The sequence below is a fragment of the Lepidochelys kempii genome, chromosome 11 (genome assembly GCF_965140285.1).
Source record: "Lepidochelys kempii isolate rLepKem1 chromosome 11, rLepKem1.hap1, whole genome shotgun sequence".
NCBI lineage: Eukaryota > Metazoa > Chordata > Testudines > Cheloniidae > Lepidochelys > Lepidochelys kempii.
Genome location: NC_136390.1, coordinates 21,514,791 through 21,533,438, shown reverse-complemented (window position 1 = coordinate 21,533,438; position 18,648 = coordinate 21,514,791). Strand labels below are relative to the sequence as shown.

At 38.6% G+C, this 18,648-nt stretch overlaps 1 protein-coding gene across 8 annotated transcripts in view; it reads left to right on the top strand.

Moving 5' to 3' along the window:
• LRP1B (LDL receptor related protein 1B) overlaps positions 1-18,648 on the top strand; it is a 1,329,376-nt gene that overhangs the window by 925,384 nt on the left and 385,344 nt on the right. For all 8 annotated transcript variants that reach the window (XM_078847919.1, XM_078847920.1, XM_078847917.1 and 5 more), the window contains 4 exons: positions 7,380-7,506; positions 7,656-7,807; positions 8,095-8,219; positions 11,207-11,578. In XM_078847919.1, coding sequence (XP_078704045.1) covers positions 7,380-7,506; positions 7,656-7,807; positions 8,095-8,219; positions 11,207-11,578 — 776 coding nt within the window. The remainder of the gene's footprint in view (positions 1-7,379; positions 7,507-7,655; positions 7,808-8,094; positions 8,220-11,206; positions 11,579-18,648) is intronic.

Below are 18,648 nucleotides of genomic sequence, written 5' to 3'. Positions count from 1 at the left end.
ATTGTGGCAGCAGTTGCTCTTTGCCTACAGAGCTGTACCACATCCCAGTTTAGGGTTTTCACCATCTGAACTTGTATATGGCTGCGAGGTTAAGGGGCCATTACAGTTGGTGAAGCAGCAATGGGAGGGGTTTACACTTTCTCCAGGAACTAAGATTCTGGACTTTGTAACCAACCTACAAAACACCCTCCAAACCTCTTTAGCCCTTGCTAAAGAAAACCTACAGGATGCTCAAAAAGAGCAAAAAGCCATGATAAACATGGCAGAGAGAGTTCCTTCAAAGTAGGGGACCAGGTCATTCTCCAGGGCCCTAAAATGGAAGCGTCGTGGGAAGGGCCATTCATGGTCGAAAAGCACCTGGGAGCTGTTAATTATCTCATAGCATTCCCCACCTCCAACCAAAAGCCTAAGGTGTACCATATTAATTCTCTAAAGCCCTTTTATTCCAGAGAATTAAAGGTTTGTCAGTTTACAGCCCAGGGAGGAGATGACCCTGAGTGGCCTGAAGGTGTCTACTACGAAGGGAAAAGCGAAGGTGGCATGGAAGAGGTGAACCTCTCCATGACCCTTGGGCATATGTAGCGACGGCAGATCAAGGAGCTGTGCACTACCTACGTGCCGACATTCTCAGCCATCCCAGGACTGACTGAACGGGCATTACACTCCGTTGACACAGGTAATGCTCACCCAATTAAAGCCCAACCTTTCCGGGTGTCTCCTCAAGCTAAAACTGCTATAGAACGGGAGATCCAGGATATGCTACAGATGGGGGTAATCTGCTCCTCTGGCAGTGCATTGGCCTCTCCAGTGGTTCTAGTTCCCAAACCAGATGGGGAGATACGTTTTTGCGTGGACTACTGTAAGCTAAATGCTGTAACTCGCCCAGACAACTATCCAATGCCATGCACAGATGGACAGGCCCAGTTCATCTCTACCTTGGACTTAACCAAGGGGTACTGGCAGGTACCGCTAGATGAATCCGCCAAGGAAAGGTCAGCCTTCACCACACATGTCAGGCTGTATGAATTTAATGTACTCCCTTTCGGGTTGCGGAATGCAACCGCCACCTTCCAAAGACTTGTAGATGGTCTCCTAGCAGGATTGGGAGAATATGCAGTTGCCTACATTGACGATGTGGCCATATTTTCGGATACCTGGCCAGAACACCTGGGACATCTACAAAAAGTCTTTGAGCGCATAAGGGAGGCAGGACTAACTGTTAAGGCTAAGAAGTGTCAAATAAGCCTAAACAGTGTGACTTACCTTGGACACCAGATGGGTCAAGGAACTATCAACCCCCTACAGGCCAAAGTGGATGCTATCCGAAAGGGGCCTGTCCCAAAGTCAAAGAAACCGGTCCAATCCTTCTTAGGCTTGGCCAGATATTACAGGCGATTTGTACCGCAATACAGCCAAATTGCCACCCCACTGACAGACCTAACCAAAAAGAAAAAGCCAAATGCCGTTCAGTGGACTGAAGAGTGTCAGAAGGCCTTTAACCAGCTTAAATCGACACTCTTGCCTGACCCTGTGCTAAGGGCCCCAGACTTTGACAAACCATTCCTAGTAACCACAGATGCATCCGAGCATGGTGTGGGAGCAGTTTTAATGCAGGAAGGACCGGATCAAGAATTCCACCCCGTAGTGTTTCTCAGCAAGAAGCTGTCTGAGAGGGAAAACAACTGGTCAGTCAGTGAAAAAGAATGTTACGCCATTGTCTACGCTCTGGAAAAGCTACGCCCATACGTTTGGGGATGGCGTTTCCACCTGCAAACCAACCATGCTGCGCTACAGTGGCTTCATACCACCACGGGCAATAACAAAAAACTTACTCGGTGGAGTTTAGCTCTGCAAGATCTTGATTTCGACATCCAACACATCTCAGGAGCTTCTAACAAAGTGGCTGATGCACTCTCCCAAAAGTTTCCCAGAATCAACTGGTTAAAATTGTCCTTGAGATGTGGAAAATGTTAGTCTTTATATACTTGGTAGTATATTTAGAGGTGCATGTGTCTTATTAACTCTGTTTTCTCCTAGAGCTCCAGGAAGAAATCACAGACAGCGTTTTACCTTATCTGTGATTTGGGGGGTGTGCCATAAAAAAGAGGGAAGGTTAAACACCTTTAAATCCCTCCTGGCTAGAGGAAAAACCCTTTCACCTGTAACAGGTTAAGAAGCTGAGATAACCTCACTGGCACCTGACCAAAATGACCAATGAGAAGACAAGATACTTTCAAAGCTGGGGGGGGGGGGAGAAACAAAGGGTCCTGTCTGTCTGTCTGTGTGATGCTTTTGCCAGGACCAGAGCAGGAATGCAGGGCAGAACTCCTGTAAAGAGTTAGGAAGCAATCTAGTTAGATATGCGTTAGATTCTGTTTTGTTTAAATGGCTGATAAAATAAGTTGTGCTGAATGGAATGTATATTCCTGTTTCTATATCTTTTTGTAACTTAACGTTTTTCCTAGAGGGATTCTCTGTGTTTTGAATCTGATTACCCTGTAAGGTATTTACCATCCTGATTTTACAGAGGTGATTCTTTTACTTTTTCTTCAATTAAAATTCTTCTTTTAAGAACCTGATTGCTTTTTCATTGTTCTTAAGATCCAAGGGTTTGGATCTGTGTTTACCTATGCAAATTGGTGAGGATTTTTATCAAGCCTTCCCCAGGAAAGGGGATGTAGGGTTTGGGGGGATATTTTTGCGGTGAGACGTTTCCAAGTGGGCACTTACCCTGTTCTTTGTGTAACAGTTTGGTGGTGGCAGCTTTTAACCTAAGCTGGTAAGAATAAGCTTAGGGGGTCTTTCATGCAGGTCCCCACATCTGTACCCTAGAGTTCAGAGTGGAGAAGGAACTTTGACACCTGTCTACTTCTGCTGACAGTCCAAGGCTTTGTTTCTTGTCTTCAGAACAATTAATGGATCAGAACCCAGCTATGTGAGTGACACATCTCTATCTATGAATTGCCAGGACAGCTGCTTTGGGACAGAGCACCTCAAAAAGCTCCAAACGAAGCACTGTAGAGTCAGATAAAGTACTCTTGCCCAAAGGGACTTTCATGTTGAAACAAGCTCTAACTTCAAGGCAAATGTGTTAATGAAGATGTGACCACCATTATTTATATATTCCTCAAGTAGAATTACTTATACCCGACCAGGGAAAACTCACAAGAAGTTTCTGTGAAGTCTAATAGGGATCTTATTGTGCAGATTTATTTTACCTGAGGAGTTCCTGCAGGTTGCAGTGGTGAGCCCTATAAATAAATCCCCCACCCTAAAAGAGCTTGGAAGTGTAGGAAAAGAAACAGTCAGTTACTCCCAAGTATTTGGGGAGGAGAGAGGGATTGTAGCCCCAGTCTTCATTCTGCAGAGACATCTAAAATCTGAAACCTGCTTATGCGGGAGGGTGGATCCAGAGGCCTTGAGTGGGAATGAATGTTATCCTGAATATTCTCAGGAGCTTGTTCTTTCACTTAAACCTGGAACCAGGCGTGTGTGTTTTGCGTTTCAATGCAAACAATTTTCACAGGCTGGTTCCTGACTCTGTATCCTGGTTTAACTTACAAAAGGAATAAACTCTAAATAGCCATACAAGGAGGTAAAAGAGAAATGGCAGTGCTAAAAATGAGAATTTCCTTGTTTGCTATGCTAGAGGGAACATTTTTTTTACTAGATTACTGTGCCTTCTCTGTCACTTTTCAAATCTTAAAATACTGTGATTTGGGGCAATGCAAAAGTAGCTAGTACAACAAATGACAGGTGAATTACTGTCTGAAGGAATTTGTTCAGCAATTCCAGTTGAAGTACAAGACAGTAGAAAAAAAGAGAACAGTGTACTGTGTATGAAATAATTTATGAACAAATTCAGTAGTGGAGAGATTCTTTAGTTTTTGCAGTCTTGTTAAGCTTTCTAGGTTTCAGAGTGTGTTCAAAATGATTGAGGAAGCTGAGAAGACAAAGGTATATTAATTAGTAAGTGTTCCTCTTGTGGCAAGACAGTATATCCCAATTTGGCTGGACCTCTGTCTTTTATTCTAAGCCTCAAAAATGCCACTTGAGATAGATTCTTAAGTTGTAAACTCTACCCAGCCCCTGCACATCTGTGTTTTTTTCAGGAAAGAATGAAGTCTGTGGCAAAAGCATCTTTGGATAGGTGGGCTGTGGTAATAAATTCTTTATTATGGGAGATGTAGGCCTCCTTTCCTCACTCCTCCCCCTCTTGCCTTCTTACTAGATAAACCTTTAATAGCTGCTTATACCCTAGCTCTACGTCAATGAAACCGAAGTTGACAACTGCAAAAGAGAAGTGAAAACGACTATTGTTAAACCCTTATAAATAAAGCTGGGAGAGAAATTGTTTTCTTATCCCTTGAAAATTTTAGAGATGTTGAAAAATTTTTCATTCTGCATTCGGAAGAACCAGAGACCTTTCAATATTTTTTTCACAAAAAAACAGAGTGTGAGCAAAATCACAGACTAGCCAGTAGTTCAGTGGTTATGGCACTCATGGGATTAGGAGGGAGGGGAGAACCAGGTTTGAGCCCCTGTTTTCCCTGAGTGAGTACAGGGACTTGTATCTCCTGCATCTGAGTTGTGTCTCCTAACCATTGGGTTATCAAGCCACTCTCTCTCTCTGTGGCCCAATGAATGTTTAATTAGTTATACAAAGTGCAACAGCTCCAACAGGAGAGATCACAGACTATAACCCATTTGTCAGGGCACTCACCTGTGATATAAGAGAACTGTGTTCAAATCCCTGCTGTCAGTCAGGCATCTCCCCAGTCTTTCTGCATCCTATGTAAATACAGGCAGATATCCTTGGGGGGCTCTCTCTCTTTCTCTGGTTTTGAGCAGAAATACCATCATGGATCTGGGAAACATTCCTGAAAATTTTAATCAAAACAGCCCCTTTCAAATTTGATGAATTGGTGTTTTCTGTCAAAAAACAAATTGTCATAAAATTCCCAACCAGCTCTGTTTATTACTTCTGCCAGTCACAGCAAAATATAAACCATGCATTGTTCAGCCCCTTCTGATAATGTTTCTAGATAGTATGGTTTATGTTACTGAGTAAAATTCAGAAAGGCACCTTAGACCTGTACAACAATTTGTCTGCCATACCTCACTTATGCCTAGTCTTGCAAGATGGTATGGATTTGACTAATTTTGATTTTCTTGGATGAAGCCAAGAAGGTTCCTGATTAGTATATAATGTTGCAATTAGTGTGGAGCTACATTTTCAACAACATTGTCTATTTTATATATAGAAAAGAGGAATCTATTATTAAACTCCATTTTGGCATGTTCTGAGTTATTGATAGCTATTTGTTTTGAGGATGCCGTCTCTGTAGAAAGTAGTAGTGGACTAGACATAAGAAATCTCTTATTAAAAGAAAGATCCTGCTCATTTCTTGCTAGAGAAAGCCAGGAAGAGTTTGAAATCCTCGCTAAAAATCTTTCCTCAACTTCATTTAAGCTGTGCCCATGTGTTAACTGTGTTAGTAATTCTTTAGTTAGGACCAGCTTGTGGCCCATTCTGCACAAAGGTGTAGTGGAGTAGAAGAGGTGTCATATGTTCCCTCTCTTCCTTTGAGCTGGTGTGCTGTACCACAGCATTCATGTCACAGAAGGAAGCAGGCTCTGTGGACTTGCTACATTCCCTCATTCTGCTCAGAACAGACTGTAGACAGAGCTTTGTTGTAGGCATCCCTCCTTCTCAGAATGCCCAGTGGTGTAGTTATGAGTAGTTAATTATTGAATGTAATCTCATTTTGCCAGGAAACAGTGAATTAGTATCTTGGTCACTCTGCTTATATGTTGATCCCCTTCCACCAACCATCTGCCTGTCTTTTGAATATGAGTCTCTTATTTTCAGGAAATATTCCATATTTTTAGACTGGAAAGTGTCTAATTTATTAAAGGTGCTCCCCGTAATAAATAAATAAATATTCTATATTTGTATTTTAAGGGAATTCTAATTTTTTTCTTGAAGTTTCACTATACTGTTGGATAATAATTATAGGGCTGTGATTTAATGAGGCACCTCATTAAATGTCAATTGACATAGCTCCATAGTCAATAGAGCTATTCTATGTACATCAATTAAGAAACTGGTCTTGCTAGTCAGATGCATCCATTACATTTCAATATTGTGTGTGTGTGTGTGTATGTGTGTTTACAGAACATAATGAGATGTTGTAAGAATATAATTGTTAAAAATGTAAAGCTCTTCAAAATTACTTAAATATGTTGTAAGTATATGCAAAGATAATGTTCTAAAAAGCTGAATTTGTGTTTATTATGGCCAGAGCTATGTTACTGTGTGGCTTTTTATTCCTTTTTTTGTACTCATATGTAAGTGCATTTACTAATATATATGAAACAGAAAGTATATTCTGTTTGTGAAAGAACCTTAGCTTCAGACTTTTCTATTTTGGTTTTTGGGCTGTTCGGGAATTGACAAAAACGACCTTAACTCTACATTAATGCAATTTTCTGCTAAATTTGTTAATAGAATACTGGATCTGTTAAGATATATTCTAATGTGTCTCTGATATGCTTATGTTTTGTCAACATATGGAACTACATCAAAATATTTTTACAATAAGTTTAAAAAAGCAGAAATTGGTCCAATAAAAGATATATCACCTACCTTGTCTAACACCCACCCACACACACATATCTTTGTATCTCAAATCGAAACATAAAGGGAAGAGCAATGCAGTTTTACAAATAAGCTACAGAAATGCAATATATAATAGGCAAATATCACTTACATACATCATACAAACTAAAGTAGTGGTATTAGGGTCTGATCCAAAGCACATTGAGATCAGTGTAAAGACTCCTCTTGACTTCAGGGTCCTTTTGATCAGGCCCTTAATTACCTTACCACATGGGGATATCAAAGTTGACCCAGATTCATGCTTCTCATAGAGGTGAGAAAAGGTTTGCCTTTCTGAGTTTAGCTTTTAGAGTTGTTAATAGGGCCTAGCAGTCACTATAAACCAGTGTCCCAAATGTTTTGTTTGGTCAGAAACCTAGTAGCCACCCATGAAACTGCTTGAGCTTTCATATTGATTGCTACATTGTACATTTTTGCCTACCTAGGCATTTGCTAAATAGCAGAGGTATTAAAATAAAAGCTCAGATATCGAGTTGATCAAGCAAGTTGAATAAGATGATTAGGCTCTGTAAAGCATGTTTCATACTCATCTTTAAAAGGGCAGCGGTGTGTTATTTATGCCAGTTCAATATCAGATCTTTGGAGTTTTATATTTGTAAACATTGATTTTATATCAACTGCACTTATATTTTGTTGCCAAATATATGCAGGTCTGCACATGTTCATCTGTTTATTGTTAATTTCTGCAATATTTTAGGTATTTGTTCTGGACGGAATGGGGACAGACTCCCTGCATAGGCAAGGCACAGTTAGATGGGTCTGAGAAGGTTGTGCTTGTGAGCTTGGGGATTGCCTGGCCTAATGGAATATCCATTGACTATGAGGTGTGTTCCTGTATCTTCCACTACGTATTATATGTGCATTAAATTATTCCATTACAAGTTGGTCTTCCACTTTAGCATTCTATTATTTTCATAATACAATTCTCAGACAAAAAGAGGTTGTTGAAGTTTACTTTGAAATTGATCTTTAGGAAAATAAATTATACTGGTGTGATGCTCGTACAGACAAGATAGAAAGAATCGACCTTGAGAGTGGAGGGAACCGGGAGATTGTGCTGTCAGGGAGCAATGTGGATATGTTTTCAGTCGCAGTCTTTGGAGCTTACATCTACTGGTCTGACAGGTAATTTATTTTTCCATAAGTATTTGAGTCTCAAAATGTTATTTCAGTGCCAGATACTTCACCCTTGTAGGATTAGCCATTCTGTAGCAAGGTCACAGAAAGGATCTCACAAAGCTATGCAAGTTCCACTGAAAAGGTGCTTTCGATATTCAAAGCATATCAATGTCACAGAAAAGAGTTGATTTCTTCTGCTTCTGGTAGGCCAGCTGTTCGTCCCATTTTAATTACTTGTTTGAATTTAATTATATGAAGGTTGTTGATCAGCCATCTTCAACTTTTTTTGGCAGAGCACATGCTAATGGCTCGATCAGAAGAGGTCATAAGAATGATGCCACAGATGCTGTGACCATGAGGACTGGCTTGGGAATAAACCTCAAGGAAGTGAAAGTCTTCAACAGACAACGAGAGAAAGGTTTTCTCTTGCTAATTATATTAATGATGACTTTAATATCTTTTATTACTCTTCTTGTGTATTAATTTTGGATAATATGAAAAGCAAAATCATCCTTGTTTTATGAAACTTTTTTTAAAAATTCTCCCCAATTTTCCTTTTTTTAAATTATGATTTTCGAAATAAAACTGTTCCTAAAGAAAATAGATGAAACAAAATCCCCCCATCACCCTTTCAATAGTAAAACAAAACAAAAACCCAAAACCATGTGTCTGAGTAGGACATGGGCCTTAAACTGAAGTAAAATAATCAACATGGACACCTGGCACTTGTCCATCACAAGTCAGTGATTAAAAATTATCCAGTACCCTGCGCAGGCCTAAGGTACTACTGAAAGGGATCAAAGGAAACTGAGAACTCCAAATGTCATGTTTTACTCTAGACCATAGTTGCTTTGCCGCAACTTCTTAATCACTTTCCCCAAAAAAGAGAAGGTTGGAGTTAGTACCAAAATTGTGAGATCACCATCCGCTTGTTTGGGGAAACCTAGCAGCCTGCCTTCCCATTGCCAGGAGGCATTAAGGATCAATCAGTAATGGATCAATACCTGCTAACTGATTTTATTAGACAGCCAAATCTCAAAGCTTCCTGATCATCCGTAACAACTTAAGGCGGTGGATAAACTGACATTGATTTCAGTGAACTTTGGATCAAGCTGAATTCTAGCAGAGATTAGATTTGTTTCCTCCAAACACACAGTTGCCACCAAAAAAGCCCCCCAAAAAAACGGTGAATCCAGTCTAAATTGTGCGTGCACACCCAAGTACATATAAAGTTTAAATTAATAAGGTTTGACATGTACTCTAATAAGACCATGTCTTATAAGACATGTCTTATAATAAGACAAAGTGCTGTAATTAAAATATTACACGTTGTGAAATCTGTTATGCCTTTTAGAGGATGTGGTACTTTGTTTTTGTTTTTTGTGGGTTTGTTTTTTCATACATATGGTAGACATAATGCTTACAATAAATAAAACTGCCTATTTTTAAGGAAAAATGTTTTCTAACATAGTGTATTTTCATTATTTTTAAAAAGATGTTTTAGTGATTTTGACTAGAAAGCTCTCTTTTGGACAACGTGCTGGGTATTGCCATTGTTAGGGCTCTGTGCCTGTGATTTCAGAAGATTAAAGATAATATTTTGTGGACTAAAAAAAAATTTCCTTCACTCATCTTTAACTGTTTTTAAAGTGGGCTTAGAAAGAGTTAATGTCTGCTTCCTTGGAAAGGCTTTGTGTATTATAGAGCGTGGAAAATAGAAAAATAGGTTGAAAAATAGTCTTTTTGTTTAAAAAATGATTTTTAACTAGATATTTAAAGACTTGATTATACTAGAAATAAGTGAGACAGTTACTGAAAAAGAAATAAAATGATAAAAAATCTTTTGATGTTAGTTTGAAAAACATGTTTTATTATAGTTGAATTTTTTAATGTTTTTCAAATTTTTATTAGGCTACATATGTTAAATGTCTTTTGGGGGGCTGTCAGTGAGGCATGAAGGCAAAGGAAAAAAAGGGGAAAATGTGTTTGGAATTTTATTATTATTTATTATTAATCTAAAAATAGTTAAATGAAGTTTTAAAATGTAATTAGCTTGCTTCATGACGTGTCTAGCACTAATAAAAAAACATTTAAGTGACAAGTGATTAATTCTCATTTTCTCCCCCCCCAAACATCTGTTTTACCCTTTCCAAAGTACCAATCCTGCACTATGATCTGCAAGCAAACTTCTGTCCCTGCATCAGTGAAATTCTGCATGGTTTCAGGATCATGGCCTTACTGAATGGTATTTAAAATCAATGAAATATAGAAGAAATAAAGTTTCCTATATATATAGGAAAATATATAGGACATTTTATTTCTTCTATATTTCATTGATTTTAAATACCATTACAATGTATATATAGAGAGAGGAATATATAGAAGTTTAAGAAAAACATCTGCCGTGACTTATCTAGCCTAATAAAACTTTAAAGTACCATCAAAAAAATCTGAGAAAAATGGTGTACAAATAACTCTTCACAATGTTTTCATTTTATTTTACTATAGTTATCTCCTTAGGGGCAAGGATATGTATAATAACTTTCAAGTTTTTTCTAACTTTATCTTAACAAAAAGAAATGGTGACAGTGTTTATACTCATAAACAAACTATTGTTTTCATTGAGCCGGATACCCAGCTTAAAATATAGCAATAAAATAAATGAATGAATAAATAAATAAATAAATAAATATGTTTAAAATAAATGTGCCCTGAGTTACCTGACAAATTTTGTGGTTTTACAACCACAAAACAACTTTTTAAAAATGTGTTTTTTCTCCACTGTTGTCAAGTAAACTATGGAAGCTAGTGAAACAGACTACGTACAAAGTACTGAAAGGACAGACAAAAATACTTTCTCTGCAATTTCTGAAAGTTTTGCAATCTTTGAAGCTGTAAAATCACACAGAAGTTATTAGTTTGACAATAATTCCTTAATTGTGTACATTTGGTAGGAGGGAATATTTTAAAGTCATCAATCAAAGGAATTGAAAATAAAATGTTAGCAGATAGCTGTACATCTAAACATTGAGAAATTGCACAATAAAATATTGATAATGTATCTTTCTCTTGAAAAAGTTAATAAAATTCACAGATTTTCAACTCCTTAAGATTGAATAATTATGTATTCTATATTCTATATAATAAATACTGTTATTATTTGAAAACAACATTAATTATCCATGCTCATAAATTCACTTTTAAAAATTGGTTTAAGGTGGTGGTCAGAATTTTGAGACCTAAACAATAATGGTTCATTTTTACTTTCATAGTGCTCTGTTGCATTAACAAATATAACACAAATGGTTACATCAAAGAATCCTTCGGATGCACAATAAAAGCTTATTCTGATTTAAGTCAACCAACTGCGACAGTTACAAAAGCCAGACTAATTTTTCCTTACAGGTACTAATGTTTGTGCCAAGAACAACGGTGGATGTCAGCAACTTTGTCTGTATCGAGGTAATGCACAAAGAACATGTGCTTGTGCACATGGCTATCTTGGAGACGATGGAGTCACTTGTCTGAGACATGATGGTTACTTGCTGTATTCAGGAAGGACAATATTAAAAAGTATACATCTTTCAGATGAGACCAATTTAAATTCACCAGTAAGGCCATATGAAAATCCAGACTACTTCAAAAATGTGATAGCATTGGCTTTTGACTACAGCTTGAAAGGAACGGGTACTAACCGTATCTTCTTTAGTGATGCACATTTTGGAAATATACAACTTATTAAAGACAACTGGGCCGGCAGAAAAGTGATAATTGAAAGTAAGTAAACATTTTTTTTATTTTTTTTATTTGTATTGGTAGCCCTTATTAAATAAGGATTTGATGACACTTGGTTTTACTTGATTACACTTGGTTGGGTACAACTAATGAAAGCATACTATACTGTAAGATATATAACACAACTATGATAAGTAATAAGATCATCTATCTACATATTGCAGACTCAATTATCTCACAGCTTCAAAGTCACCTACTCTGTGTTATTTATGTGATGTACAGGGTGTACAATCCTAAAGAGCAGTTAGTATTTACAGTGCAGTTGGAGAGTTATGACATTGTTGATTGTCATTCACAATTTGCATTTCAATAGAGTTTATCTCTGCCATTTAATATTCCTAGTGCACTGAATAAGAACCTGTATACACTTGTCAACAAATCTATTATGTTTCAAAGTTGCACTTAAAAATGTGCCTATGAACTTTTAATATTAGCCAAAGATGAGGCAAAAGAAAGGACTCAACTTTTCAAAGAAATTGTGAGTGAACATGCAGATTTCATAGTTTGTGAAAACAGGATGATGCAATATAACAAATTAAAATAGGACATATTGTAAAGACTAGTCTTCTAGGTTTCTGTGCATTTCCATTTGTGGATGTGGTGCTCCTTGGGCTGAGCTGTGAAATTGCCTTGAAAAGCTGTTTGTTGGGAGAGTGGGCGGGATATGCATCTTCTGTAAGGGTGACATCATTACCCTATTCTGTATAAGGATGTACACCCCCCAAACACCTCATTTGCTTTGCTGTTGTCACAGAGAGCAAATGGGATTCACCTTTGTGTCAGGTTAAATGATCTATTTATGTATTTATTTATTTGTATTACTATACAAGGATTCCTAGTCATGGACCAAGACCCCGTTGTGCTAGGCACTGTACAAACACAGAACAAAAAGACAGTCCCTGTCCCAAACAGCTTACAATTTAAGTTCTTCTCTTAGTCTAGTGTATGTTTATTTTCATGTAGTTAGTCAGTGTGGAGGAGCAGAGGATAACTTTAGTGTATGTAGCCTGCTTTTGCATAAGGCTCATTCAGCTTCTCACTAGTGCCATATCAGGCCCGGAGCTCTGTAAGCACTCCAAGATGTGTGCCTCCTGCCCAGTGATCATACCAAAGACCTATGCCTGTATCCTGTATCTATGTCTGTGCACAATCCATTTGATAACCCAGTGCACATTTTGATACACTTTCCCTCCCAGAACAAGAAGGGAGGGACACTTGAGGCTACAAATTCATTTGGCTTCTTGGTGCCTACAGCCTGCTACTCCAGGGCCCCCATTCAGACAAATATCACAGCCCAGAGCCACACATTAGTTGTGTGTGTGTGTGTGTGTGTGTGTGTGTGTGTTTATTTATTTAAAAGGACCTCAGCTTTTTCTGAGGCTGCAATTCCACTTAGTATCTCGTCTCCATGTGGTCCAAGGGTTACATAAATGACATTCCTCTTCAATAAGTACTACTATCTTACCTGGATTTCTCAGGTAGACCATTATGTTGCAGCCCATATTACTGTATTTGGTGTACCATAGCTATTTCTTGAAGTCACATTGTTAAAGATGAAGAGCAAAGAAGAGGGTTAGAGCAAAATAAGCACACACATAAAGTATCCAACTATCTTTCATTAATCCCATCAGAAGACAGCAATATCATTCACATGTAAGGAGCAGCTGATCTAGAGCCTGAGTCTGCAGATTTCCCAGGCAGCAGCCACCTCCACAGTTCTTGACCTTGACTTTACCTCTTGGCTGCGATACCCAGTTTCTGATTCGGTCTTGTCTTCTGCTTCTGACTTCTGGTTCCTGAGCCTGCATTGATCCACAACTCTGACTCCTAACATCTGGCTGTGGTTCTAGCCACTAGGCAAGCCACCCATGACCCAGCCCTGACATTTTACTTTAAAGATCACTTTACCTCTCCACATCCACTGCCCCATCAACGGAATGGAGAAAAACGGTATTTAGGTGCCCAGGAATCCCTGAGGGGCTTTGGCTGTATAGGAGTGGTCAATCAAATACAAGCAGAGAACATGGTTTTGTGGGACTGAGTGGCACAACTGTTGGCAAAAAATCAAATCTTTCATGACCAGGTAGACAAGCAAGACAGGCAAACAGGAAATGCCATGCCCAGGTCTGTGTGATGTCACCGGAACATTTTTCCTTCTCTGAGTACACCCAGGAAAACTATCTAAGGAGCTAATCTGTCACTCAGTGTCTCCTGGGGGGGCTCTCGTCCTCACTATAAAGAGAAAAGATGAGTCCCTGTGTCTCTGTGTAGGCTACCGATCACTAAGTCAAGTGATGGTTCAGAGCCAATGTCCCTTTCCACTGATCATTATCTCCATCTTAATGGCTGAGCTAACAGCTATATTGCTGGCACTAGCTTGGGTCTTAAATGTGCAGCCACCATGGCCATCCTGTATGATTCTTTATCAGGGCTGCAGGCACTTTACAATGGCAAGTCTGACAGAAGAAATGATATACCCAATCAAATATTACTGCTAGAAAGTGAATTGGTGCAATTGGATATTGCCAGTAGTAATATGGATCCCTACACATGTAGGGGTAGCTGGCATCAAACTGGCAGACAAAAAATGCCATTAAGCACACAAAAATTGGCCTGGATATCCCCTTAAACAAACTGGAATTAAACGCTTAATCAAAATGAACTGAGGAAGGAATGACAAGAACTGTGGGCACATGAAACGAAGGGGGAAAAAAATCCATGAAATGTACCCAATACTTGAAAATGGTGATATTAATCCAAGGCCCTGAGAGAAAGAATGAAGTGGATCTATTCAGAATTTTAAAAGGTCATTGTGGATTAAATAGTAACCTATTTCTAATAAACAAACATGAGGATGGACTACGCAAAACATAAGGCAGATATTTATGTGGAAAACTCAGAGGCCTTAGAATAACAAAAATGTATTTGGAACACCCATCTAGAATACAAGAGACCTCTAGAGAACCAGAAGGTTTTTGTAGGTGAGGAGAGAGCCCACAGAATGGCTTTATAGGAAGAAGCCCAGGGAGGTGGCAGTAAGGAGTCTGGCAGAGTGACTGCTTCTTCTAGGGTCCCTGCACTGGAATCTGCTGTGGATGGTGGGCCGGGTTTTGCTAACAGCCAATGTCAAGGTGGCATGAAGCCCTGAGAAGAAGATATGGGCTACTGGAAGCCCTGAGGAAAGGGGGTCCCCTGGGCATCCAGGGCATCAGACTGAAAGGAGGGATCCAACATTTGTTTTTGTTGGTCTTTCTTTTACACTGGAAAGGGTGGAACTAAATGTGGCCTGGCTGGAGACCTGAATAATGAGAAGAGGCAGACAATCATGAGGCCAGAGCAGCCATTGGTGGAGATGTTAGAGAGGACAGGCTACTATGCTATGCCCAGCCATAAGGGGGCATTCCTTCAGTGTCTCAACTCTGTCACAGCACCCAAACTACCTTTGTTCCTCTCTTTAAATTAAAATTTCAACTTAATCTTCACTATGAACCCATGGCTGGAGCTTCCATCATTATTTTGTTTCCACTAGCACCAAAATATGATAAGCATTGTATGAGATAGAATTGAAGACCTTTCAATTCTCTCTCTCTCTCTCTCTCTCTCTCTCTCTGTCTGGGACAATATTATAGGTAGGTTTGGCAGAATTCAATATTTTATTATTTTATAATTTCAACAGATAATAGTGTTGTATATTTTTATCTATTTAAATTTTCACAGTTGAACAAAATTATGAAGTTTAACTCTCCCCTCAAGTGTTATTGATTTCAAATTTTCCCAGTTATGGGAAGTTATGAGGGGGCAGACAATGATTATTAAATGACAGTATACATTGAAATTCAACAGATTAAAGCTTTATAATAATTAAAAACAAACTGTCAACATCACATGTCAAAATATACAAGTCAATATCCTTAAATCAAATGCTAATAGGTTTTCAAATACCATTTTTCTTATTTGCCTATCTGTCAATTTTGATCATCATCTATGGAAATATGTGTTTGTCATTTTATGTGTGTACATGAAATCAACATTTATTGATAAAAAATTCATCCTTCCAATCGTAATTATAGCTAAATCAGTGCTTTATAAGGTGTCCCCAGTTACACTATAATACTATGTATTAATGTGCCTAAAGACACTCTACAAAGCACGGTTCATAGCATTTAATTCTACCTGGAATCTTAATACTCCTGAATTCATCTATCACTAACAATATTCTTCTTCTGAACCATTGTATCAGATGAATTTCTTTCTCAATGCAGAAAACTAAACTGTGTTAATATTGGACATATTTGAGAACCATATTGTTCTCATGCCCACAACTTCTGTTTTCTATAAATGCTTGAGTTGTAGTTTCATACTGAATGACAAATAATTTTGTAAGACTATGTATGTTACTGTGTATTTTTCAGCTGTTCTGAAATATTTTGTCTTTGTCCAATATCTTTAATATTTTGTTGGGATTTTATGCTCCAGTTTGAAATATTCTTCTCTTTATTCAGAATCCTTGCACTTGATTCTCCTCTCACACCAGTGTAAATGTGGTATTACTCAATTTAAACCAGTGGTGGTATCTTCTGAAGTGGGTGGTAAAATGCAGCAATTTGGCATCTATAAAGAAAATTGAAGGGGTGAGGGAAATGGAAGGAGCAAAGCTGGCTCCAAAGCCAGGAGTGATATGAATTTTTTTCACTATAATGTATTAAAATTGCATATAAGGTAATGTATTCTTCTAATTTCTGACCTGCTGATTATGTGCTATGGGGAAGAGGTGGTTAGGTGAAAGCAAGCATACAGATTTCACTAGTGGTGATAGGGAAGCAAAATATAGCATAATGAGATAAAATTTGATGTACCTGTGACAATAATTAAACCCTCTGGTCCTCCTGAAAATTGAAAACCAATTAATCAGCAAATATTTTGTAACATGTTTTCTTTGGGCTGCAAGAGCTCTGAAACTGCACTAAAAACATCATCTAGGGTGGTTCTAGTTCACTCAAAACAGGTCTACAACCCTTCTCAACTTATTAAGCACATATCTACAATTCATACAAACCATAACTCAATATTTAACCAGAAAGGTGAGAATAGAATGGATGATAAGCAAGATACTATTAACTCACATTTCTAATTCACTGAATTCATACGTACTACTCATAAAGAATCCATGAGCTGTTGTTTCTACTTCACTGACATCAGATCTGCCACTCAAAACCAATGCATTATCAAATATTTTTTGCTCACTGAAAACAGTTACGACATATAAAGAGCCCTTTAATGAACAGGTTTCCAGTTCACTAAAAACAGATTTACAACTCACAAGCAACCCATTATCTAACATTTTTTTCAGCTCACTGAAAACAGATTTACTACTCAGAAACAACCCATTATCCAACATTTCCAGTTCACTGAAAACAGATTTACAACCCCTACACAAGCCATTACCTAACCCAGTTCCAACTCACTGAATATTGATTTAGAATTCATAAACAACCCATTATCTGACACATATTCAGCTCACTGAACAGATTTGCAACTCATAAACAACTCATTATCTAATACATTTCCAGCTCACTGAAAGTAGATTTACAGTGTAAAAACAACCCATTATCTAACACATTTCCAGCTCACTGAAAGTAGATTTACAGTGTAAAAACAACCCATTATCTAATGTTTCCAGTTCACTAAAAACAGATTTAGAATCACTTACGATCCCAGTACCAGACAGGGTTCCATCTCCATCAGATAAGAACAGCCAAAAAACAATTACTTCCCATGCCCAGCCCATTTATTTGCTTTTTTGGTTGTATCAGGTATGTTATGTGTACATTTGTACAACTTACATTTGTACATTTTTTTGCACATGAATTGTATGGTCTTGGAAGTTGTTTATGGAATGAGATCAGGCAAGTTGAGCAGTGTGGTGCTAAAGTTTTCACTTTTGGCCTGGGCTCAGTGACACTGTTAGTTCAATAGGAACATTGTTTTTAACAGCAACTAGATGGGGTTAATTTTCTTTCTCCCCACTCCTCAGTGGCAAATATTCCTTTTCTTTGTTTCTTTTCTCCCTTTCTCTATTGTAATGCCCCATGCATGACAAAGGGTTGTCTGGGCTATGAACTGCCTGTCAGTGCAATTCTTCCCTCTTTTCGACATCACTTTTCCCATTACTGTGACATCACGTATTGTTGTGCTGTTCTATATCAGTTCTTGTATCAAGCTCACGGGTGGCGCACCCCACCCCCACTCTTCCCCTTTTGCCCAAGTCCCCACACCCCACTTCTGCCCACCAGGGCCAGAGGAGCCCCAAGCCCACACCATGGCCGGAGAAGCCCTAGCCAACCCACCCGAGCCGCTCCGTGCACCCGTCTGCCCATCCAAGCTGCCCCAGCTGGCCTGTCCAAGCCACCCTGGTCAGCCCAAGCCCCGGCCACCCAGAGGAGCTCTGAGCCCCAGGACCATTAGCGGAGGTTTGGGGAGGCTTAGCTCCTGAGTCTCTGAGTGCTTTCCTTTAGTGAATTAAGTAATGTGACTAATATCTCATATGCATGTGTTTTTTTTCCTTCTCATCTTCTCCCCAGGAGGGGGTTGAATGTGCAATGTAGTGTTTTGTTCTAGCATGGGTTTTTTGGTTGCTGTGTATTTATGTTAGAGAAGGTAAGTCAAAGAAATGAGCCTTCTGTTTGGAGCAAATGGTGGTAAGGTTTGTGATAGTCCTTAGTTCCTTTAGCAGTTCATTCCACAGTTCGCAGAACAGCCCCCAAGAAAGCTCTGTCTCCTCCTTATCCATGTTGCAGAAAGTTCAGTTGTGCCAGAGAAGCGAAATTGTCAACCACCGTCTTCATCCTGGAACTTAAGGTGATCTTTAAATGTCCTGGATGCAGACCACTGAGCACAGTGAAGATAAAGGCTGAGGCCTTGAACTTGATTTGATATATGTGAAGCCAATGTACAGTGCAGAGAACAGGTTGGATGTGCTGATGGTAGCCTGTGTTGCTGAGGAAACATTATATAGTGGTTTGTTTTACTCATTTATTTAGTTTCCTAAATGG